The sequence below is a fragment of the Serinus canaria genome, chromosome 15 (assembly GCF_022539315.1).
Source record: "Serinus canaria isolate serCan28SL12 chromosome 15, serCan2020, whole genome shotgun sequence".
In the NCBI taxonomy this organism is placed as follows: domain Eukaryota; kingdom Metazoa; phylum Chordata; class Aves; order Passeriformes; family Fringillidae; genus Serinus; species Serinus canaria.
The window spans coordinates 8,264,719-8,290,438 of record NC_066329.1 but is presented as its reverse complement, the minus strand read 5'-3'; the positions used below and the strand labels follow the sequence as shown (position 1 = coordinate 8,290,438).

General features: G+C 42.8%; 1 protein-coding gene across 1 annotated transcript in view; it reads right to left on the bottom strand.

Moving 5' to 3' along the window:
- The window catches only part of GALNT9 (polypeptide N-acetylgalactosaminyltransferase 9), a 129,267-nt gene that overhangs the window by 74,262 nt on the left and 29,285 nt on the right, over positions 1-25,720 (bottom strand). Inside the window, exons 3-4 of the mRNA XM_018916327.3 lie at positions 9,856-10,022; positions 7,964-8,138 (exon numbers count right to left, since the gene is read on the bottom strand). Of these exons, the coding sequence (XP_018771872.2) occupies positions 7,964-8,138; positions 9,856-10,022 (342 nt within the window). The remainder of the gene's footprint in view (positions 1-7,963; positions 8,139-9,855; positions 10,023-25,720) is intronic.

Here is a 25,720-nt window from a genome sequence, read left to right as displayed (position 1 = left end):
CTGGGGTCAAAATGCATGATGAAATTCCATTACTCTCTACCAACCTATTAATGGAAAATCACAGATTCTGAACTTCCATGAAATCTGAACTTCCATCCACATCTGTCCATGTGGTGGATGTTCTGTTTAAGTCCCCTGCACTCAAGAAATGTAAATATTTAAGATATTGCTGCTTCAACAAGAGTTGGTTTCTCTACCCTCAGGTTACAGTGAAGTCAAGTGCCATGCCAAGGTTATGGAGTATGAAAGCAACTGCTGGAGCTTCATCTTCTAAACCTCCCATCTCACCCATGGAGGTGATTTCCTAGCTCTCTTGGGACCTAGATGTGTGGAAATCACATCCCTGCCTCTGTTAGGAGCAGGAATATTGAGTATCTGGACAGACTGCACAGCTACCTAATTTCCAAAATATTTCCACATCCACAAGTAAGAAAGTAGGCTCTGAGTCACAGATGGAAAGAGAAAATCCAGGCCAGAGCTGTTCTTTTAGCAAAAATGCAGGATGGAGAGCCTTTTAATGAAACATTGCATACCTGAGAGATTTCACAGCCTGTCCTGCCCTATAAAAGACAGCAGAGAGAGCAGTGGGCTATTCAGAGGCTCAGCCCAAGCTCATCTCTGTGGGATCTGCAGGAACACTGAAATCCCAGACCCTGCCAGTGCCCTCTCTCTGCCAGCACTGCTGGTGGGCTGTTTGCCTGCCTGCCAAGATCCCCAGGTAATGGCCAATAAAGGAGGGCTGTGAGTTTGAGCAGGACTGGGCAATGCACTCTGTTTGCATTGCTTATCTCGAGTAATCCATGGAATATGAGAGGGTTTCATTGCTAGTCAAGGCTGGCAAAGCCCAGCCTCAGAGTTGCTCTATAATGCTGAGCTGAGCTGCACATTCATCAAGTCCTTTGTCAGCCTTCCTGGTCACTCTGGCTTTATGTAATTGCTTCAGATTTTAAAAAGAATTATGATTAAATCTTTCTAAGTAATTTCTAATTTTTTCCCCTAATTTTAAACTGCTACTTTATTGTGTAGATTTACCCCTCCTCTTTATAGACACCAGCATTCTTTCTGTGGGTTTTTTTCCCACTTTTCTTTTTTCTTCTGCTGTCCATCTGCAGAAGTCAGGTGCTTCTGGCAGCTCACAGGACTGAAAGGATAAGAGGAGAAAAGGTTGCTGAAGCCCAGGGATGTCCTGTACAGTGAGCTGATGAGCTGCAATACGTGCTTGGAGAATTGCCTTTCCTCATGGCACTCAGCCCTGCCTGATCAGGGGCATAAGACAGATGTGGATTTTGGGATCCATCTCCATTTCTCAGAGTGCAAAAATGCCAGGTTTCCTAGTTTGCATCTGAGTCAAGGTACTTTATGGGCAAAGAGCAGCATGCATTGTTAACAAGTTATTTACTGGAGCAAGAGGGAAAGTTCTCCCAGGCTTATTCATGGACATGATGGATTTCAGTAAACTAAATATAATCAAAAGATTCTGCTTTAAAGGTAGTGCTTCACATCACCCAAGTGGGGTTTTTTTTCCACTTAATAAAAACCAAGCAGACAATTTGGACTGGAATTTGAGTGACATATGAAGATCCTCTCCCTTCTATCCTCTCTAAAACTGCATATTTGTCAGTGTCCTCCTCTCTCTCTGAATAGATTGTTGGTGAATGGATAAAACCAGAAGAGAAAGGACAATAAATTTAGTTCTCTTATAGACTCCACTAGGCTAAAGGGTATTTTCACTTCAATTTTATTCACTTTGATTTGTCCAAGTCTGTTGAGCACATCACTAAACAGCACATGCACTCAATGCTTTTGCCCACCAGTGGAAAGATTTCTTCATTAACAGCAGATTTTCCAAGGTGTTGAGCACCCATAATGACTTTATTGGGAGTTCCAGCAATGCTGGTTCTGTGGGATTCCAAGAGTAAATGCTCCCAAGATAAACACTGGAGGTGGGAAGAGAGTTGGGAGGCAGAATTTGAGGCAGAGCACAGAATAAGCCTGTAAGAAGATTGAGAGCAAAGGCAGGGGCCATTCTGTGATCACACAGGCCTCTCTAATCCTATTGTAAGTCTATCTCTGAACATATATGCATTCTGTATTTAACACTGGCTTGATTCAGAGCAGCTCAAACCCCACGGGAAACCACAGCAAACAAAAACTCTGTGTTGTCTTACATCCTTATCAGATTGCTGGAGAATTCATGCCAAAGGGAAAGCCTGATTTGTCACAATGCTAAAAAGAACAGCTTCTTCCAGATAAAAACCAGATAAAAAGAAGTTAGTAATGAGCTCCTCGGTGCACATGATTATATAATTCACCTTTTAAAATATGTAAAAACACCTGCTGACTTCAAGCAGGCTTTGAAAAAGGCACAACATCAGAATAAATGCACACAATCCAAGGGAATCCACATGCATGCCACAGGCCAGATCTCTGCTGCCCAGCTCTGCCACTTCAATGGCCTTCACAGCTTCAGGGATGCTTTGCTGACTGAGATGCAGACCTTACCTTCCAGTTCTTAGTTAGAATGGCTGTACAAGGCATTTGTCAATAAATTCCTCCCTGCAGCCCAAATGTCACTTTTTCTAAATTTGTTCAAAAGTAAATCCTTTCCTAAATGACAGGAATTACACAGGGAAATGTGTCTAATTCTGCCCTGTCCCAAGTGGGTATATGCCCTGATCTCTGGGTTCTTTTGGGATAAACATGCCTCTTTCTTTTTCTTCTCCACCATCACTATGCTACTTTTTACTCCAATAAAAAATGAAGAACTAACATTGAAAAAACCCAATCTTCTTTGTCCTGCTTTCACAAATCAGAATTTCCTCTTGCAAGCAGTCAGGGAAGAGTCCTTATAAGACATAAATGAAAGACAACATGGTCTCATCTGCTAGATTTTATGGCTCAGTGAGTTTAACACCGTATTTTACTCTGGCTCTACCATGTCAGGTACCATGAAGTATAAACTGAACAGAGAAATGTAAGAAAAAAGAAAGCTGTGTAAACTGAAAGCTTATTTTGCATGATTTTGCACGCTACCTCCCATTTCACTGACAATTTACATTTATCAGAGGCAGACAAGCAGATCTACTGACACACATAATTCTTCACTGAGGCCATCTGCAGAATATTTAATGTGGAATGCCTTTCCTGTAAATAAGTGTTCAGAGAACTAAGAAAGAAATAAATTTCATTCTCCCTTCCTCAGTCTCCAAGAGAACTCCCCCATCTGTCCTGCCTGACATCTCTATCAGCATTCCCAAGTGCCCAGGGAAGTTTCAGACCCACAGTCCCCAGCTGGAACAGAGGGAATGCAGCACCAACACCTGCTGGAGAGATAAAGATCATCTCTCTGGCTGCCAGACCTCAATGGCTCTTTTCTGCACCACTGAAGAGGATGAGGATGCTTCAGTGAACATTCTAGGCTGTTGAGGAAGGTGAATAGTCAAAGCTGCTTTTGTGGGACATGCCCTGGGTGTAGGCTGGCACCCTCCCATGGATCCCAAAGGCCCACGTGGCTTCTGTGGCATGCTCCACTCAGATTATATTGGTTTTGCTATCTAAAACTTGTATTCCACTAAGTAACCAGAGTGATCCTAAGGCTTTGGATGAGGAAGAACTCCCTTCCCTTTTCATCTGTGTTTCCCAGGTCAGCCTCAGCCCAGGGATGCCCAGTGAACCTGAGCATGAGTGATGTGCTTGAATGCTCCAGAGGGGAGAGACTGCACAGGAGAAGGACTGCAAAGGTAATCTCACCTTCACCACTTCTCTCATTTAGAAGGAAAGAGCCACCTGGACCTTGTCATGCCCCCAGAGAGCCACCTGAGCTTGAAAAGCAGGGACAGGGAGTTTACCTGCAGGTAGAGATTGGCTTCCAGTGCCCTTCATGAAAATGTCACCAGGGAGCTCTCAGGGGGACAAAGACTCTGTCCCCAGAAAGAACAACCATGTCTCTGTTACAGAGTACTTGGGATAACCAAAGTCAGCAGAAGATTAGGAGGAAATCAGGTTCCTTTCTCCTTTACACACCTTTTTGAGAATCCATTGCTTATGGCCACCACAACAAACTGCATTACACCTTAGAGTATAAAATGGCATCTGCAAAGTACCATCCACAGGCCTAGGGATCTTTAGCTCTTCTTAGTTTATTAAAACTCCATTTCTGTATCTTTTTAAAACACTGACAACTTCAGGGATAATCCATAAAGATGGGATGTGTGTGACACAATCTGATGGACACTCAACTTATATTTCATGTTCTCTTTCTCATGTCAGGCTCTGTCTGGCTGGTGTGTTGAAATCTTTTGATTAAATCCTCTTACTTCACTGCTTCCTTATTGAAACTCACCCTTTGTCTGGCAAAATTTTAATTACTACAGGACTGCATAACTCCATTCAGTGCTCTGATAATACCTCTGTGATAGGAGCAAAAGCCATTCCTAAGATAGAATGCAACTATAATACTCTGTCATTATGTCTTCTTTTATGGCTCCTAGCACCCTCTTTATGGCTGCTAATATATTGTGGTTTCTGCCTTTCACCTACTGATTTCTGCTCTCCTTCACTCAATGTGTCCTTTTTCTCACCCAGAGAATTAACACCCTATCTCTGCAATCTCTTTCCTGCTCCCAGAAATAAAGTAGGGAAGGTCTCTTCCCCTTGTCATGTTATTCTTCCCCATCTCTCCAAGGCAGGGCTTTATACAATGCTGTGCATGTTCTGCAACACAATCAGCATCCAGGATGTGCTGCTCTGCTCCCAGGGGGTGCCTTCAGGCAGGCTGGGTGGACCTGACCCAAAGGTCAGAGCAGGAATGCTCTAATCTTCAGAGGACTGAAGGAAAACTGAGCTAAACAAGCTTAGCTACACCCTCAGAGAGGAAAGCACAGCAGCTTTTCCTCACTCCTGGTTCTGCTGGGTTGCTGACTCCCACTGACATCAAGTAACCATTAAAAACAGACCAGGTTCTACTCCAACAGGACAGGCAGAATTTTAGAAATGAAATGTACACATACATTACCCTGCAATTCTAATTTAAAATTCCATTTGAGAATTAATAGCAATGGCCTCCCTTTCAGGCAGTCCTCTCCACTTCCACTCTCACAGCAGCTGTATTGGCTCACACTATCAAAAGCCTTAAGGGGAACAGGTCAGTTGAAAATCACTGCCCTGAGATAACATATTTCTACACCTGAGAAGCCAAAAAGCAGCAATTAAGCACAGCAAAATAAATAATTCAATAGCTAATTTGACCTGCCAGGTTGCAGAGTATTTTTTTATATCCTACCAGATTGTAATTTAGTTTAGAAGAAGTGTCCCTGGAGAGCAATGCTGTGAGAGCCCATAAAATGCTGTAGTATGATATCAGGCAAAAAACCACCTGTAAATGGGCCACTATTGTTTAAAGAAGTTTTTTTTTGTTGTTGTTGTCAGTCCTGCATATTTCATGAGAAAGTGATGAAGTCCTTCTTTGATTTTTTATGAATTAATCTGCCAACTGATTAGGCAGGTAAAGCAGCCATAGATTGGGAAACTAAATTGTACTGCAGGCACTTGACTTTTAGATGGAACACAAACCAAACAGAAAGCTAAATGCTCTTTTCTGTGGTAAAGGAATTGGCTTCTTTTTAATTGCCTCACAAATAATCCATAGACAGCTTTTAGTGGGAGCAGTCCATGTGGCCTCTGAATGCATAAATAAGCATTGAAAATGGGGGGAAATATTCATGCAAGGTGCAGCTTAGTGGGAGAATAGAACAGCAGGGCTTGAACAAGAGACTCCCACCTGATTCCTGTGGAGTGGGGGCAGTGCTAACCTGGTGGGAAAAAATAGAGCAGTCCAGATGGAAGGACCTCAGTTCCTCCCAGCCAAAGGAGATGAGATGAAAATGGAGATGACAGGCAACCCCATGTGCCCAGGTGAACAGAGCTGAGACTGGGAGAAGTGGATGGAGCAGGGTTTGAGATGGCTCTGAGCAGCCACAAAGGTTGGGTGGAACAAGAGGAGAAACACCAGGGAATACTCTGAGCCCACAGGTTGAAATGAAGGGATGCAGGAGGCTCCTGGAGCAGGTTTCTGTCCCCACTGAGTGCCCCAGAGCAGGGGCAGAGCTCTGCTGGAAGGAGGGTGCACCAGGCAGGGGGCAGAAAACACAAACCTTTTATCTTGGATATACAACACTCATTTACTGGGCACTCCAGGTTCTTGCTATGCTGATCTCAACCCTTCCTGGCATTAAGGCAAAGCAGTACAGTAAAAAACCAAACCCTAACAAACCCCAAAGCAACCACAACCCTTTCCTGCTTACTGACACCATTGCTGGTCTTCCCTGGCTACAGTACATCAGTCAGATCTCAAGGTCCTTCTAAAATAATAACAAAATTCTCCTCAAGCCCCAAAAAATGCAGCTTGGGCAGGACAAGCACTGGGGCCAGCACCCAGAGCATGCTCTCCCCAGTCCCTGATCCTGTCCCATAGCTGGTATTACCCTAGATGAATGTTTGAAAAAATTTGAAAGATCTACTTGCTTTAAAAGCAAATAAATAAATTAAACCAGCTCTTAAGCTTGTGGAAAATTACTACAGCTGCTATTATAGTCTAACATAGTCCTAAGGAAAAAAAATGGGATGATCATAAAACAGGTGCACTACAAGACTTATTTTATTGCATCTCCCATTTTATAAAGATATTCATGAACATATAAAAATAAACACTCTACTCCTTTGCAATTAAGTTTCTCTCTAGTTGTAAGTACAGCTATTTTTAGTTTTAATTTGAGGATATCTCCCAGAATTGCAGAGCATAATCATTCCCACCATAACTCTGCATCATCATTATCAAATACCAGCCTATCTTTGGAAAATGCATGTTTTACATGCTGAAGGTCCCAGAAGTCCTTTTGCAGCTGATGGTACAGATCAGCTCCTACGGTCCCAACTTCCAGTAATGCCAAATATTGGCCACCAAGTGGTGCTACAAAGATTTATTCCAAATGCAGTTCTGGCCCATTAAACCAAAAGGGGATGGGGAAAGTCATGCTAATTTCAAGCCCTATTAAAATTGCAGGCAATAATTTAATGTTTCCCTCAAATGTAAATGCAAGGAAATTTATGAGGAAATCAGATTGGTATTCAAGTTTCTAAGAAGAAATGATAGAAAATGAGGAGGAGGTAAAAGAAGCACTTGAAATCCTCCAGCCCAGAGCCTCCTTAATGGTGTGTCCCCATCTGATGGCTTTGGGATTTCACACCCATTGGGGTTCCAATTACTCCTCTCTCCACAGAGCCACGCTAGACCAGGCACAGCAGCTTTTTTATGGCCTTGCAGCCATTGCAGGAGCCTGTCAGCAATGTTGCAATAATCAGGAGCACAATTCAGGAGTGCTTGCTGAGGTGACCCCTGCAGCCTCCTGTCACCGACAGATTTTCTGAAAAATACCTTTGCTAGGATCTTTTCTCCTGAGAAGCTGAGAGGCCTCAGAAATGAAATGTAAACAATAATTATCTGCTGCTGTGGAATGCAACAGGTGCATCTGTGATTGGTCTCATGTGGTTGTTTTTAATTGATGGCCAATCCCAGTCCGGCTGTCTCAGACTCTCTGGTCAGTCACAACCCTTTCCTTTTTTTTCCTTTTCCTTTTCCTTTTCCTTTTCCTTTTCCTTTTCCTTTTCCTTTTCCTTTTCCTTTTCCTTTTCCTTTTCCTTTTCCTTTTCCTTTTCCTTTTCCTTTTCCCTTTCCTTTCCTGCCTTCTGATGAAATCCTTGCTTCTATTCCTTAGTATAGTTTTAGTATATCATCTTCTTTTCATATAATATATATCATAAACCAATCAATCAGCCTTCTGAAACGTGGAGTCAAGATATCATCTCCTCCCTCATCCTGGGACCCCAGTGAGCACCACCACAGCCCCTCATCCCTGCAGTGACACAGCCCAGTGCCACTGTCCCTCTGGGCACAGCCAGCACTCACCAGCCAATGTTGAACTCCACGTGGGCATCAAAGAACCCCACCACAGGGGATGTGGCAGCTTTCCAGCCCTGGATCCTGGCTCGGATCAGCCCCTCCCGTTTGTTGTTGCGCACGATCTTCACCAAGCCCGGGTACCTCTTGTGCACGTACTGGTCCAGGTTAAACTTCAGCTCAACTGCAGGGCAAAACCAAAACCCACACGGGCATTTAGAACGAGAAAGGCCCTGCAATGGTGTGGTTTAAATATTCCCAAACCCTTGGTGAGTCTCAGAGATACAAACTCAGGACTGGAGCTGAGGCATGGAGCAGTTCCAGGGGTTTCAGCCCAGAGAAATTCCCCACTCACCAGAGACTTGGCCAGCTTTAACATGGCCTGATGGATCTGAGTATAGTGTTGAAGAGGGAGTTTGTCTATGTATTTTTAAAAAATTCCTATTCTGATTCTCTGGTGATTTGCATTAGGTTACAACTGGCCTCTGGAAGAGCAATTCCGACCATAAGCAAGTGTACCATGGCAGTCTGGTGATTTATTTTTTTCTGATTTATGCTGTTCAGTGGGAGTTAGAAAAATAACCTCGATGGATTTTGGGTCAAGAAGTAATTCAGATCACAATTAACTTCCATTTATTTTCAGGGTTTCCCCTTAAATATAATTAAGATTTCTCAATACCAGGCTTCTTTCCTTTTTAACTAAATGGATATTGAAGATCTCAAATAGACTTCTCTTTTGTTCATTTTCAGGCATTCAATCACAGACGGAGCAGAGCTCATTCACCCCTTTTCAGCTTTCATTTCAAGAGGCTTATAAACAGGCAAATTACCAAAATGGTCTCTCTATTTTTTTTTTAAATCAATGTAGTTTGGTAATTCATTTACACTGCAACTTATTCATAAAGTGGCTTTTGCCTAAATATCTTTATCAGAAAAAATTAGTAGAAGCTTCCAGGACATTAGCAGCCTCATTTTTCTGATCTATATTAGACAGTAGAATCATTATCATTAGAATCAAAGACTTGATAAATCTCCAGTTATTTAGAAGAGTGGCAGAGAGAAGCCATATAAGAGTTCACTGAGAAATAATGAGTTCAATTCTCCTCAGGATTGCCTTGACTCAGACACTTTGCAGTCTCACATAATTACTCCACAGGTTACACTGCCATAACTGAAATCTGAATTGCATAAACATGTTCTTAAATCTATAGGTTTTGGAGCTTATTTTCATTTGAGTTGTCTCTTCTCTCAGTTCTCTCTTCAAGGATCTTGAGGAGTAAGAGCAACTTTAAACTGAAAGAACTTAGAGGTGTTGGTCTGAGGAGGAAATGCTAAATTTTAGGCTTAATGGAAATAAATATGATTTTAGAAGATGAATCAGTTCTGAAGTGTAATACACAGATTTAAACACGACAGCTCTAGTCCCTTGTATCCTGAGAATCTTCAGACATGGCTGTATTGTGAAACATGCTGATAGTAGCACCCTATATGCTCACCAGTATTTGGATTTTGGATTCAATCAAGAAGAAATGATGTGCTGCCATATAAAAGAGTAGCAACTTTCTTTGAGGAGAATCTGTAGCCTCGCTTTCCCTTGGCAGCAGAATTTAAACTTTTATTCTATTGATGATGATATTCCTCTGGATTTCGAGAAAATGTCCTATTGAGATTGCCTACTAAAATTAAGATTGCCTATTAAGATGTCCATCCATTTTGTTAGGATTTCAATGAAATCAACAGGGTTCATCCACATAATGTTTATTTGTTATGCAAACAGTCAATATTCACTCACAGCTTTGTGCAAATGGCTCAATCAACCCTCTCCTCAACAAACACCTTTACATTTCACACCTAGAAATCACACAGGGCACCGTGCTAGAGGCAAGGTGACCAAAGCTCACCATTGTCACTGTTGTCATCCACCAGGATGATCTCCTTGAGCAGGTGGGATGGGGTGTGGTTGACCACGCTGTGCACCGAGCGCAGGATGACAGAGAGAGCCTCGTTCACAAAGATAAACACCACTGAGATCTGGGGCAGGTCCTCTGGGTAGGTCATCTGCTTGCACCTGGGGAGGGGAAAGACACAATTAGAACCCAAGCAGCCACTGGGAGCCAAAACAGACTGAAGAGCATCCTCCCCTCCTTGCTCTCCATCCAGGTAGGGATTTGCAGACTCTGTCTTTTCTTGATGCTGGAGGTTTTAGCTTTTATATTTTTCAGATTCTGTGCTGCTTTGGTGTGTAGCTCTGAGCTTCATATGAGGGGATGGTGAGCTCTCTGCACAGTGTAGGGAGACAAAACAATTCCTTCTCTAGCTGGGGACCAAGGACAAATGATCCAAATCTCAGGCCAAAGAACATAAACAATGTGGGCTGAAGAGAGAAAAACAAGAAGGATGGAACTTCGTGGGCTAAAGCTATAATTGGACAATTAACTCCAATATGCTAATGGACCAGAAGTTATAAAAAATAGAGATCTTGTGATCAGTTGTCCATTTTGGGACCATTTTGGTTCACTTTTGGTGCAGCCCTGGCTGGGCTCTTGTGCTGCCCAAGGTGCATCCATGGAGGCCTTTTAATAAATCCCTACTTTATTCTTTAGCTCTGTCCAGTCTCTGTTCTAGGTCAGCCTTCCCAAGGCATCATTCTGACCCCAAGGAAAGATGTGGTAAAGGCTCTAAAGAACCAGCCTGGTTAGGAGCAGCCCTCTCCATCAGCCCAGCATGAAGCCATGGTGTGGGCATGCACACAGATTTGTAGCAGCTCTCCTTCCCTGTGAGGTTAGAAGCATCTCTGAAAACCAAAGGACTATCAATGGCTGCTCAAAAACATCCTGGAGAAGGCTTACAATGGCACACCCTGGCTGAGCTCCCAGGGGAGCCACCAGCAGCTCTGCTGCCAACTCACAGCTGCAGCAGAACTTTAAAACCAGCACTGGCTCAAGCACATTCTGCATTTGCCCACAGAGAGAGCACTTGCCACCCTTTCTGACTGTGCAGCTTGTGCAGCAAGAACAAACCCATGGTGGTTGTTGTACAGGTCTGCTCCCTCTGAGATGTTGCCTTGCTAGGCTGCTCCATCCTCATTCACAATTTGCTTCTGTGCTGCTCACTGATATTTGTATTTTACCACAGACCATTTTGAGAAGAAACCCTGAGGCCTGGAGAAGTTCCACAGCACAGAGCAGAGCTCCTGCTTCCCAAGCCCTCAGCCCATGCCCCTCTGTAACACCACACTGCCTTATTTCAGTGGGATTCTCTCCCATCAGCAAAGAGGCTAACTTCAAAAACTACCTACCTGTTCTCACAGTCAAAAAGCCACTCAGAATTACCATAGCAATTGCTGAACTTGCTCTCTAAAATACTGCTAATGATATCACAGAAAATGACTTCTGCTCTTATCAAACTTTCTGACCTCTATGCTCATTACTTTGGCATAACAATCACTTTTTTCCCCACTATCAGCAGTCATGGGGATAGGGCAGGTGACAAATGCTTGACTGCTGGGTAACCTCTGGAAGTCAGTTATGAATTCTAGTAAAGTGTAATTATTCATAATTCCTGATCCCAGCACTATTTGCTCAGAGACCTGAGCACTCATCATTGATTCCAGGGCTACCACAGCTACTCACTGGCAGCCTGCTGGTGGCCTGTGCCACACAGAGGACCACTGTGTTAAACTTCTGGCTAAGCAGCATTCTTACACAGCCCAAAAATAAGCCTGGAACAAGGACAGAGGTTTTCAGGAGGCATGAATGCTCTGGCACAGAGCATTTTTTAATTTCTTTTTTGAATTTCTTTTTTGAATGCAATTTTCCTCTTGAGCACACTGACTTATCAAAGAAGTGCATCAGGAATACTGCAGAACAGGAAAGAGCCATCAGCTAAAAACATGGACCTTGCAAGGTTTCCTGTGATGAGGGACATCTTTTACCTGATAGCAATTTTCTCCAGAGTCCCACAGATCCCAAATTGCACCTCAGGAAACCAGAGCAGTCCCCAGGGAGAGGGTGCACTGCTGCTGCAGGTGAGGCAGAGGAGGGAGCCCACCCCAGGCCATCCCTCCTCGTGGGGTCCTGCAGCAGCACTCAGAGCTGGCAGGGAAGGAGGGAGGGAAGGGTGAAACCCATCTGTGATGCCTCAACTTTTATATTTTTCAGATTTTTTACTGTTTTAGTGTGTAATTCTGAGCTTTATATGAGGGGATGGTGAGCTCTCTTCACAGAGCAGGGAGACCAAACAATTCCTTCTCTAGCTGGGGACCAAGGACAAATGATCCAAATCTCAGGCCCAAGAACACAAACAATGTGGACTGAAATCAGACATGGACTGGCAAGTGAAATGAAACACCCAGCACGAGTTCCTGGTCAGACTGAGAGGGGAACTACAAGTGGGACTAATTTCAATGCTTTTCTGCCATCCTCCCACTTTAATTCAGAGGGAAATAAAAGGAAAAAAAAATCTAATTCCAGCTTTAAAACCAGCACACCTAAACCACAACCTCCTAATTTTTGATTTATTTGTTCTTCATCACATTAAATCAATGCATTATTGTCCCAAGTGTGGCTCCATGGCCTTGCTGGCTCACAAGACTTTTCATGCCTTAGTTCTCAGTGATTACTTAGACTGTAGGGCATCAGGGACTGCTTTAGATAAAAAGCTGGTTTGAATTTCTTATTCCACCTGGATGAAGTCCTGCCTATCACTTCTTACTGCAATCTTTTGCCTCTTAGTTCTTCCCTTTTTTTTCTATTAGCAGGACATAGTTGAAAAACTGCATTTTGACTGCATTTGGAAAGAGCACTCTAAACAAAATATATCGGAATATCTTTGGTAGTCCCACTGCAACAGGAACCCCTAGATGGGAAAAAGCAAACCTCAGAATTCAGCAGTAGTTTAAAACCTGTCATAAATTTATTTATTGCAGTGAGGATGAAGAACAGCAAAAGCAGCTGTCCAGCTGAGCACTTTCCAAAGCCCAGCAGTGATTTAAGGGTTTATTTCCTGCAGACTTCAAGTCAACCTTGAACTCCCAACTCCTCAGGTCACTTCACAAAATGGGATTGATGTGCTGAGGTAGTCAGGAGAAATTACTGGTCCACTACCAAACACTTCTGCTGATGTTTGAGAGCATGAGCAATCCCAGTTAAGGTCTCTTTCCTGAAAAACCAGTGGGTGCTTTAAGTGCTTTGCTGGATTGTTGCCTGAGTTCTTCCCAAAGTGTTCTCTAATTAGACACCAGCCACAGCAATTTACAGTTAATCCTTCCTTCATTCCAAGAAACTCCCACCAGAGTTTGACACTCCCAGCCAAACAGTGACATGAGCAAGCCCCACCTGCCAAAGCACAGCACCGGCTGTCACCTCAGCCACCTCTGCTCAGCCAGAGCCTCACAAGGGCACTGCACTGGGCCAGCAAGGGACACAAAGAGTGACAGAGTCCTCCTTGCAGCAGCCCTGGACTGGCCCTGGAGGAGGCAGCAGGGGACAGTTCATTCCAGAGGGAAAGGGAAGGCTGGAACAAGCCTTGGCTTCCCACGAGCCAAAGGGCATCCTACAGAAAAGGGCTGGAGCAGCAGCCTGGACACAGAGGAAAGCATCAGGCAAGGAGCTGTGAGCTAATGAGGGGGCAGCTTGGCACAAGATTGGCCACTTTTATTATTTCTTTTGAGAAGGAAATTACCAGAATGAGAAGAAATCAAACTGTACAAAATGCACTAGCAAGGCACACCTCCATAATCCTCCAGCCCTACTGCCAACAGAACCCTGCTAAGAAATTTGGAAATCATCCTTTTTTCAGCCCTGATGCTGTGCAGTGCCTGAGTGTTTGAAGCTCCCAGTGCTCTGCCAGGGAAGGGAGCTGGATCCCACCACAGTCTGCACTTCTCTGCACCAGGTCTGACCACACTGTGAACTGTGTGAAGAGGAACAATTTCAGCAACTGACAGCTGAAACCTGGTCTTGTTAACATCCAATGGAGTGCACATCTGACCTCTGTGGTAGCTAAAGATGGTGTGAGCTGGGCAGGCACAGCTTACATTCAATATTCCTGGGATTTAAATCAGCATCCAGAACTGTCAGCAGGTCCCACAGAGTGCAACCAGCAGAGGAGCCCAGGTCTGCAGGGCACACAGGTACCTGGGCAGGGACACAATGCTGGACTAGGGATTCCAGCAAAGGCTGGCAATGCCATGGCTAATCACTTCCAAGGGCCAGCTGAGGATGGATTAGACCTGATATGTGAAACAGCCCTGCAGGCTCTTTTCATACAGCATGCCAAGCTTTAAACCTGGGGCATCCTGCTGTTGTCTTGGGAAAGGTCTTTGAGTGTTCTCATCCTGTATTTGCTACTGCAGAGCTTGGCTGGCAACCCAGAGGTATTTCCTTTCAGATCATTTTTCTCTATTCTGGAGATGATTTTCACTCATTCATTCCCTTACATTGAACTGGCTCCTTAAATGAACATTTCCCAGGCAGCCTCCTGAGCCCAGCTGTGAGAACTGTCTTGCAGGCTTCATAAGAAAACAGGAAAAGCTCTTTGGTTGGCAGATCAGAAACCTGGGGAAAAAATCATGTACTGACATGAAAAGGTCATAGATCAGAAACTGGGACATGAGAAAACAAAAGGTTCTCAGCTGCACATGGACCTGCTCATGGCAACCCTGTAAGCTTGGAGGAATTAAAGGGAAGGAAATTTTCTTCTGGCTGAAGCTTCATTCCCTGATAGATGCATTCACTCTATTTGTATCTGATCCAAGAGAAACACGTGAAGTCCTCTATTTATCAGGCTGCTCCTACAGTCCATTTGGGTTGCACTATTTTTTGTGAAGGACTGTCACTGCAGCCATGCAGGTAGTTCAATGCACTACCAAAAAAAAAAAAAAAAAAAAAAAAAAAAAAAAAAAAAGAACCATCTTCCCTGCTCTATTTCCCCTGCCCTTTTTTCCTGTCTCTAAACTTGCTAAACTCCAAAAATGAGTTTTGCTCGCAGACCTTAATATACTGAGTTTGGAAATGGATTAAGCAATGCATTTAGAGATTTCTGACAGCTTTACCCTTCAGGAAGAAATGCAAACAAAATTAAAGCTGCTTCATGAATCTTTAAAGTGTTTAATACAAGATATGTTTTTCCAATGAACTACTGGGATGGAGATGACTGAAGGTTTTTCTCCTTCACAAACCTGATGAAATTGCTGGGCTTGAAGAAACATCTGCAGTTCTGGCAAAAAAAAACCAAACAAACCTCTACCCCTACATGCTCTGTACCTTGAAAGCTTCAGAATGATCTGTGTTCATGTTTTATAGCCACAGCAGGAGAACAAGTTGGAACAGCTCCTTATTTGGTACACGATCAATGAAAGGACAAAGATAAATATTTTAAAAGATTATTGAACTCTTTCTCTTTAATGCTAACAAATACTACTTTTAATCACTAGGTCAATATGTATTTTGAGCCCTGTTAAACCAAAGGCTCAGACTAATCTTACCTACATGGTTACCTTTTAGCACCTAAATGCTGCTGTGACTCCTATAGGCACAGACGATTTACCACAGCTAAATCACTAAATTTAGTGTCTAGCTCAGTGCCTGATTTCTTTCTCCAGAAACCCACTGAGGCTTTACAGCTAGTGCTGGATGCAATAGTAACTTTTGAGCTGCAGAAATAAACTAAACATTACCTTCCTCTCCCACCCTGGCCCGACAGAGGAGACGTGACAAGCTGTAAATGTCTCGTTCCCCAGCATGGATCCAGCTGCTGACCAGTCTGCAGCAGCAGCAGTGACAGGCCACAAAACTGATTAGCTTCATGGATCATGAATCTGTCAGCCAGAGGCTCCAACTCCTTCCTAATTAATTCTCCTTCTCAGCAGAGGATGTTAACTGTATTATGGCACAGCATTCTCTTTCTGTTGAGGGTGGATTTTCCTGCCCTATCCAAAAACCCAAATGGAAAATTTTTGAGTTCAAGGCTTGCTCTTACTTTCTCCCCCTGTTTTGCAGCTCAGGGATATTTCCTAAGAACACATAATATAAATAAATTTCCTATACATTCATTATATACTCAAATATATATTAATTTCCTAAGAGCACATCCCATAAATACAACTGTGAACAAGAGAGCAGTGGTACAGAACACTGATGCTCTATTCACCTTGAGAAACACAGCACATTGTATTTACAAGTAAGGTAAGAAGAGAAATGAGCCATTTTCAGAGAAAGCCTTGAAATCATGGTGATAGCAAAGATACCTTCTTCCCAGTCTGTGTTTCTTATGGAACAGCTTCCATTTCGAAATATCCTACAGCAGAAAAATCAACATTTCCTTCCTGAATTTGTTTGGAGAATTGCAGGTACAAGATCCAGTGCAATTCATGTTGGTGCTGTAAGTCTGAGGAAATCCATTAAAATAACCTTTTCTCCATATTTTCTCATACACAGTGATGTTGATGATCATTTTCCCATAAAGTGAAATCTTAAATCTACTCCATACTGTGGGAATTCCCACCAGCTTTTTTCACGTGCTCCTTGACGTATTTTTTTCTTATTTTGCATCCAAAAGTCTAGGAAAGAAACCCCCTGCACTCACCAGAAAGAAACCAGGCCAAGTCCTTGCACCTGAGCCAACCTCAAACATTTCCTGCATCAAGGAAAAATGCCCTTTCATGTCAACCACAAACAAATGACTGCAATGTGCAATGAGTTTTCCAGAGCACATCTGGTCATGGGAATTTCCCCACATTCCCAGGCTGGACAATTGGATTTGATGTCTGTAGGATTTGCAGACTGAAGAACAGCAGCAGCCTTCCTAAAATAACTGCCTATTGTACCTTAGGACTCTTCACTGTCCTATTTCCTACAGGAAAGACCAAATTTACAGGAATTCTGTCCTGTAATATTTTTATGAAGGAGAGAGCCCTTTCCAGCTGGACACAGGTAGGTTAAAGCTCCCCATCAATTTTCAATAGCACACATTGGACAAGGGTTTCCTGAGAATGACAGATTTGTTTTTTGTTCTTTTTCCTTTCTTTTAAATTCCAGGCCAGCACAACTGTGACTAATTCCTCTGCTCATAAAAACCCAACACATGTTTGTGCCTTTTGTTTTATAACACGTTTGCTCTATTTGGTTTAATTCCTCCTTTCTCTAAGCAAATTATTTTTATATTTATAGTAGAAAGCCCTGAGAGCTGTCAATCAGTGACTGATAGCACACTATATATGCATAGTTAACATATGCAGCAAGATGACTCTACTTGTAGAGAATATTAACCCTTATATTTAAGATTATTAGACTCTTCAAAAGTAGCTGCTGCACACATAAAATAAGAGGCCTTCTATTTCACTGAGCTATTTCTGGTTTTCCTCAGGCAAACAATACCAGAAACATGCCATTATGTCTAATACCCTTATTGATTTATACATATAAAAATGCTAAAACCAGATTCAATCACTTTTAAAACAAGCCTCTTTATTAACATGAAAAATGGCTCAAAGCTCGTGCTCACATCCTTCTGTAGTAAAAAGTCTTTGCCTTTTTTTTTTTTTTTTGGTAACTTAACTTGAGTCACTAATATGTTTTGAAATACCATCTGTAAAAAATTTCCACTCTATCCCCCAGTGTGCCTGTCTGGATCTGCCTCTGGCTGTATGCATGCTGCATCACAAAGCATTAGGCTCATTGGAAATTAATGGAGAGGCTGAAATCTGCTTTCAAATGCTTTCCAAAAATCCCCAAAGAAAACAGATCCCCTGTGCAACTTCATTTTTAATGGTGCTGCACTTAAATTTAAGGAGGAGCTGAGCTAAATTCCAAGTGAACTGTATTCTGCCTCATTTTAGGTGATTAAAACAAATGGCTTGTTTAGTGATTCTCAAGATTTTGCAAATATCTTTGCCTCTGTTCCAACTGAATTCTTAGCTTGCATCCCTTTAAAGTAGAAACTAGAGAAGAATTGTCTTTTAAGAAAAAAGCCATAAAGGCAGTCTTGGAAAATTCTGCTTTGAGATGGGAGAGCTCTTTGAAGTTAAGTGCATTATAAAAATCGGTGAAACTGATGAAACTAAATTAAATAAAGGCCAAACTAAAGGCATTGTGTCAATTTGATTTGAAGATCTTACCAGAAAAATACATTCAGGAAAACACTACTTTTTATGCAGCTTTTTAAAAACTTAATTTTGGGAACCATGTTTTCTGTGTGGAAGAGAGAATAAAAACTCATTTCAGCTTTGCCAAAACTAAAATCTCGAATTTCAGACAGGGAAGGTTCACAAAGAGCCATCCAGAAAGCCAGAAGATGTTTTCCAGGGTGCATTCACAAAATTGGCTGCTGCCACCAAGGGTCACTGCTCTCCAGCCAGCCACGTGAAGCCTTTTAGCTGCACTTCCAGCAGTGGCTGTTAGCACTTTTCCCATCAAAGAAGTACTTTTCCACTCAAGGTGATGCATCAAGATCCCAAAAAGGTTCTTTGTGGCAAAGGGATAATTAATCCCAGCATGTCTGCAGGGGTGAGATGGGAACAGCCCAGATATCCAGGAGCAGGGTACATATCTGAAGGGAGCACCTCCTCTCCCATTGCCTACTGAGCCCGTGCCAGACATCATGGAAAAACAGTGGAATTGGTGAAATCAAAGGAATTATTTTCAATAATTAATGCATAAGAGTAAACTCACCCTTTTCCATTTGCACAGAAGAGTTTGCTGTACCTTTGAAGCTATTTGTTATTCAGATAATAATATGTAAATACAGGAAGTTATCCTTGACTATTAAAAATGTACTGCAAGTATTTAACATAAAAAATTCCAGGTACTTTTGTTTAATTTTGACTATCTCTCTGCCTCAGCTGGTGTTGCTGGTGCTGGACAGAGGCTGAGTATCAGAGTGTTACCTGGAAATGCAGGGCAATAAAAAAAGTTTTCAAGGTAACTGCTGCAGAGCTCTTCATGAATTTCATTAAGGGTTTGCTGTCACGTTGCACTGTGGTGGTAAGGAGGAGAATAGAGGGATGCAATATTTTTCCACTATCACTTCAGCTAACAATGTTTTTTATGGTCTGGGGAGGATATACAACAACGTTTGGCAAACAATCCCTTCTTTAATAGGCTCCAGTGTATTTCACAGGAGACCAGCTTTAATCTTTGGTCAAATTCAGTTATGCAGCAGAATGTTTCTTTCTACCTATGTACAAATCCAGGATAGGTGGAGGAGTAAACCACCAAATGGGAGGTCAGCCATAAACTGGATAAACTCCACCACTGCCTGCCAAAATTGTAGTCAGAAGCTCTTTAATCCTGACTTGTCCCAGCTGCTGCAAGGCTGGTGTAGCCCAGCAAGATAATGCTCCCCTGGTGATCCCAGCACTTTTCTGGGGTGGTGCACCAGCTCATCTGACTAACCAGCAATTATTGATACCAGCAATAAATATAAAATAAATAAATAAATATATTGATACCAGCAATAGCCTTGAAATGTTTGAACAGTAGTCACGGGCTTCCTCCTACTTTAAATGATCAATTCCTATCAGAGTAAAAACAGAACCAAGTTTATGGTATGTGGGAGGAATTATGGTTCAAATAGAGCAGTGTTCCAAGAACAAATGCATAAAGAACATTGATTTAGCACTGAAAATGGGAGTATTAAATCCAGGATGTTTAGATGCTTTATCTGGGATTGAGGAGAGAGCCTGGTGGCAGCAGCAGAGTGTTCATAAAAAGTCTGAGTCAGGCAGAGAGGACAAAGGAAGGTGCATGTGCTGTGTGTGGGTAGGAAGCTGCCTGACAATCAGATGATGGAGCACTTCCAAAGCTCTCCATGAGCTCTAGGTCAGGATCCCATAGGATAAATCCTTAGGCAAGAGCAGCCAAATCCTGAAGTGCAGATGGGACTTTATCTCCCTACATCTTCCCCAGTGATACTTGCAGGGTTGTTCTCCATGCATGACAACTACTCTGTGAAATGTCCTGTTCAAGGAAAGCACCTGAGCTTGTCTTAACTTCTCTGAGGTTATTCATACACTTAAAACTAGGAACATATTTAAGTGCTTCCTTGGACTGGAGCCTAATTGCACTTTTATAGCTTTTGTTTAAATTAAAGGCTAGTTAGAGGTGAACAGCACAGTATTTGACAATTTCATGTACTTAAAAGTTAAATGTTAACAACAGTTCCCTTCTAACTATTTATATTGCTTCAGTCTGTATAACTTGAGAAAACTCTTGTGTTTTTATTCAGCTTTGGTTACTTTTAGAAATGAAAAAAGTTTTAAAAAAAATCCAGCCACGTTTACTGTCTAGCACACAGCTAATACCTAGAGCACACACTTTATAGCAGCAGAACAGTGCAGTGCATGGGGATTTTTTATATTTATGAGCTCTTATCCTAATTTAAAGGAAAAAACAGGTCAACATGTGCTTGCTTTTCACTCAGGTTGACAGAAATTAGGCACACATCCTAGACCAGGCAACAAACTTAAGTAAGGCTGTGAATTTGAGCAGGCCAAGGACAATCAGAGCCTTCTCCTGGCTCTGAGATTTGGCCATTGCAGCATTTCACTGTTCCTGCACAAACCAACCTGCTGAGAAACAACTCCCCTCTTCACTTCATGTTGCCTGGTATCTTTTCTATCACTTCATGTTGCCTGGTATCTTTTCTATCTTGTCCACACACATTTTAAATTCACACCCTCAGCGTTTGCAGAGTTAAATTAATTTGCCATCACAGAGAAAGGCAGGAGTGAGTACCATTACCTGCATGCCCAGCAATCCTGCCCTTCCTCATCCCTCACCTGCAGACACACACATTCAACCAGATCCTTCCAGGCTGTTTGCTCAGCCCTGCACTTAGAGAAACTTTCCCCCCAGAGCTTCCATGGATTGCCAGCTCTGTCAGGCAAGGGAGGGGAGTGCTCCTCTCTGAGCAAACAGAACACAAATTCCCTGTCTCTTGGCACACAGGTTAATAACTCCAAGGCAATAAGGCAATGGAGTAGCTGGAGGTCAAGCATTTGTTTTCAGGCAGTGTAGAAAACACAGGAGCAAAGCTTCAATGTCATTTTTATCTTGGGTCTAATGTAAACTTCAGCATGACCCTCTGGGAGAGCTGTGTCCTAATGAAAGATCCATGGCAGGGATGAGAGCTTGCTCCAGTCACTGAATGAGACAGCTGCTCACTTTGTGGATGGAAATCACTGAAATTTATGCCTTTCCTCTGAAATTTTAGGGGTACAGACTAACCTAGCAACAACACCCCGGGGTATTTTAGTGCACTGTTTTAATTACAATTGCTGCTATTAATATTCCACCATTATTCCAGTCTGAAGCACTGTGTCTGCCTGAGAGGTGTGTTTCATACCACCCCAGAGGCCAGCCCACTGCTGGGGCCTTCAGAAGACAAAATGCATAAATGCAGACTAACAGAAGGCTGGTAGCCTAGAATAAATAATATACTCACCCCCAGGAGCAAAGGAGAAAATAAACTAATTAAGGAACTATTTGACAACCTGAAGGCATCTCTCACACAGGCAAAATGCAATTCCAGAAAGAGGGAGCTTGTGCAGAAGCAATACAGAGATGATGTCTCCAGTAATTTAAAGCTGCCTAGAGCCTCACTGATAAATCCTGACCCACCAACACCACCTGAAATTGTGGGTGCACTTAGACCAAGCTCCTCTGGGGCTGCATTCAGCAAGGTGGCCTGGGCTGTCTGTGGTTTGGTTTTGAGACCACAGCAGAAGGTCTGGAAGCAATGCAACAGAAGACAAGAACATTTCAGAAAGCAGCAGGAGCAGAAAATTGAGTCCTCACCCCTCAATATCATAAAACTTTCAAACAGCTGAACTGGCAGGTGCTGTTTCAGAGAAACCAAACCTTGGAAAGGATCTAGATCAAGCTAACCAAGACAGGGAGCTAACATTTGCCAGCCTGTATCTGTCAGGTACTTCTGGCTCTGGCTACTTTTAAGAGTCTCTCACTTTTATTAGCACTAAATTCACTCAAAGCAGGAGACACAGGCAAAGCAAGCACGAACTGACACTATTAAAATGAAACACTGCATCAACCTGGAGTTCACAATTCAGTTTTATTTCAGGCAGAAGAAGAGTAAATTGTCTGACATTTTGGCCTGCTCATGTTTTTGTCACAGAGACACAAACAACAACAACAACTGAAAAACCTTGAGGTTATGTGGCCTGAAACCTTGACTTTCCTATACTATGAAACCTAGCCAAATAAAATAGGAATAAGAATTCACTAATTTTTAAAGCTACATCAGGAAGACCTCTGGAGATAACACACACCTTACACTGTCAGCAGAACTAAATCTGCATAAACCTTTTAAGAAAGAAATGGGAAATATCATTTCAAACTGTTGGAACTCCTTCAAAGCCCTACAAAGAATCTCAGGTATAGTGTAACAGAGGTACATGCAAGGAAACATAAAAGGAAAAGAAAAACCACCCTGAATTCATTGCCTGTCTTGTTCTGTTACTTCTTTTTATCCTGTAATGTGATATCATGGAGTGTAACACAACATGACAGTTCAGAAATTTACAGGAATATCCTTTTCTCCCTGGAAGTGATAGCAGGCAACAACCAGCCATGGGCTCAGGGGAGGGAAATGAAAGAAATTCTCAAATGCCAGCACTCAGCTGCAAGCCCTGGCTGGATCTCAGCAGTGCTGCTGCACTACAGATATGCCTTTACCTCTGAAAGAGCAGCTCACAGAATTGGTAGAGAGCACCCCACCATTGCTCTTCTTTAGGAGGAAATACTCTTTCTGCCATGGAAATACTGTGGCTTTCTGGTTTCAAGTTCAAAAAATTACCACAGTCTCTAAAGCACACTTTAAAAGAAAAAAAAAAAAAAAAAAAGAAAAAGTGGTGCTTAAGGTGGATGTGCAGATCACATGAGCCACATTTAGTCTGAGGATTGATGAGGAAAATGGAGGGATGCAAAGCAGCTTTTTGCTCATTGTTTCTGTTCCTCCCAGCTGACCAGGCTGCCCATGCTGGCAGGTCATTGTTCAGTGAGTGCTGCTAGCACAGAAATCTGGCCCTGTTTCTGCATGCCTTGGAGCATGTACCACTTTGGGCTGGATCCACCTGCAATCCCACTGAATCTGGCTGCCCATGGCTCCTGGGGGAGGGACCTGCAGAGGACATTACACCCTGCCCATGAGGAGCAATGCTGCCATGGCATCTCCATCCTCTACACAGGCAGCCAAGTCCCTCACCCCAGATCAGATGTCTAATTTCTGGTCCCTGTTATGCAACCCACCTTAGGTAAACTATTCATGAATTCAAGAGTACATTCTGGTGCAGACAAATTGCAGGGAATGGCTTCCAGCCTCGCTGCATTTAAACACAACATTGCAATCAGTTATTTTTCATACTCCCTAGTTAATCAAATTCAGCCTTCACTAAATCTACATTTATTAGTGCTGACAGTCATGCAGAACTTGTCTTCAACAATTAGTATACACAAAGGCACTGCAAAAATGTAGAACAGGAAGATTACTGCATTTGAACATAAGGTGGCTTTTTGGAAAAGGTTGTTCATTTTTATGGTTCTTTTTAATTTAGCCTTTCTGGTGCTCCTTTCATCCCACAGGTCAGTGTTAATAATCAGGAGCTATGTTATACACTTTGCAGTATAATTAAAGTCACTACTTAATTGGAAAGCCCAGCACTAAACAAAAGGGAATCAATAATGAATCTAATGGGAAAAGCCAGAGAAAACATCTATTGAATATCAGAAATAACTGTGAGACACTGCCATGTGTCCAGCACTGCTGCTATGGAGACAGCATGGAGCCTGCTGATGGGGAGGCTCTGCTCATGAGCCATGTCCTGCAAAAAACTCTGGTACTGGCCTCAAAGAGGGGAGGGAAGGTTTCTCAATATTTCTTTTTATATTATTGGGAAACACAGTCATTGTTTTAAGCTGTTCCTTAATCTTCTCACTGGAGCAATTTAACATTGCACAACTAACTAAAGATACAAAGACCTAAAGGTGGCCTGAGATTGGGGAGACCAAGGTTTGAGCCCACATTCCACCTAAGCAACCATTATTTGTGCAAGGAGAGCAAAGCTCCAGCAGAGGTTGGGAGAAGAACTGAAATACTTTCATAGTCAGGGTCAGGTCATCACTCCAGGACTCAGCAACAGCTACAGAGGCTGATACAGAGCAGCACCTCTGATTTCCTCAGAGTTTTCTTGCCCAGCCAAAGAAACAGGTGAGTTGTTCCTCTCCTTTGAGGGCTTTGCACAGCTCCAGCCTGAGCCCCTTACAGCCAAGCAGGAAGCATTTCCCAAAAGGCAGTGCCAAGCCTGTGGCACACACAGGGATACACAAAGAAGCACAGCTGGCCCAGGGGCAGCAGAGTGAGTGAATTGAGATTGTCAGCTGAGATCCCAAAAGGTCTGAGTCAGAACTACAACACCAAATGCTGAGGAGGAGCTGGTCAGAGCCCAGCTCACTGCAGAGCACAGGGATTTACTCAGTCCACACCAGTTCCTCCTGCTCTTGGGCAAGGCAAAAATCAGCTGAAATTGGCTGCATCTCTCTGGGGCTGCATCTCCAGTGGTTCACACAGATAATGTGCATGCAAAGGTGCTGCTTGTAGGGGGTTCACAGCCCGAGGAAAATGCCCAGCCCATGGAGCTTGACAAAGCTACAGAAACTCCCAGAGCATGTGACTGCACCCCTCTCCTTCACCCTGCTCAAAATCCACATCTGGACACTGGTTTGGCATCTAATTAAAACACTTCAGTTAGTTTCATCTCTTACTGAATTTCCCTCCAATAAACAATCCTAATCTGTTGCCCAGAGGTAATTCTGTCTGCTCCATTTTCTCTCTCTGTTTTTTTCCTTCTCTCTGCTTCAATTTACGTCATATGTTCAGAGTGGCCAGAAAAAAGGATTTTTCAGAATTCTAGCATGGTTTTTTAGATTGATTGAGAGTGGGTGCAAAAGAAAAAGTCAAATGCTTTCCTATAAAAAATAAGCCTAAGTGAAATCAAAATATCGTGCCTATACTTTTATTGTGAAACACTGTTCTGCTTAAAAAAACCAAAATGCTTAATTTCAATTAATGTTTCATTTAACTGTGACCTGATACTTAATCTGAAAGTATTGGTAGAAGCTAGCAGTGGAAAATTCCTAATTTCAAGAGTGATTTTTTAAAATGGGAAACTAAAGGTTTCATTGGTCTAAACTCTTTGTTTAAACAGACATCTCACAGAAGATGTTCAGCCAAACACAAAATATTTTTAGGCGATTTTTTTTTTTTCACTTGTCATTTTCTGCTAATCAGAAATTCTGATTCCTGGAAAGCTCTGGACATCAAATATTCCTTGTGAAAAGGCCCATAACATTGCACTCTGGTTAACCTGGAAAGAATCCTAAGGGTCTGTTTTAATTTGGAGTTCCTTGTGTCGTTTCTCTAAGTGGCTCAAAGAACACCCAGCATCCCCAGAGGATCTGAAAAAAGGGTCACGAGGCAGAGCAAGCAGCAGCAGTGGGGAAAACCAAATAAGCCCAGACCCAGTTTTGTGCAGTGCACTGATCCAAAAGCTGATGCTCTGTGAGAGCCATCTGCCTTCGTGCCCTGCTCCTGCAGCCACGGCCAGCAGAGCATGTGGCCATCCAAGCCCAGCACAGAGAAACTGCAAACACACCCATGGTGGGGCTCCAGAGAGCTGCTGACTGTGGCTGAAACAGCACAGGGACTCTCCAGAGATGTGCTGCCCAGAACAAGGGTCAGAGTTGAAGGTGG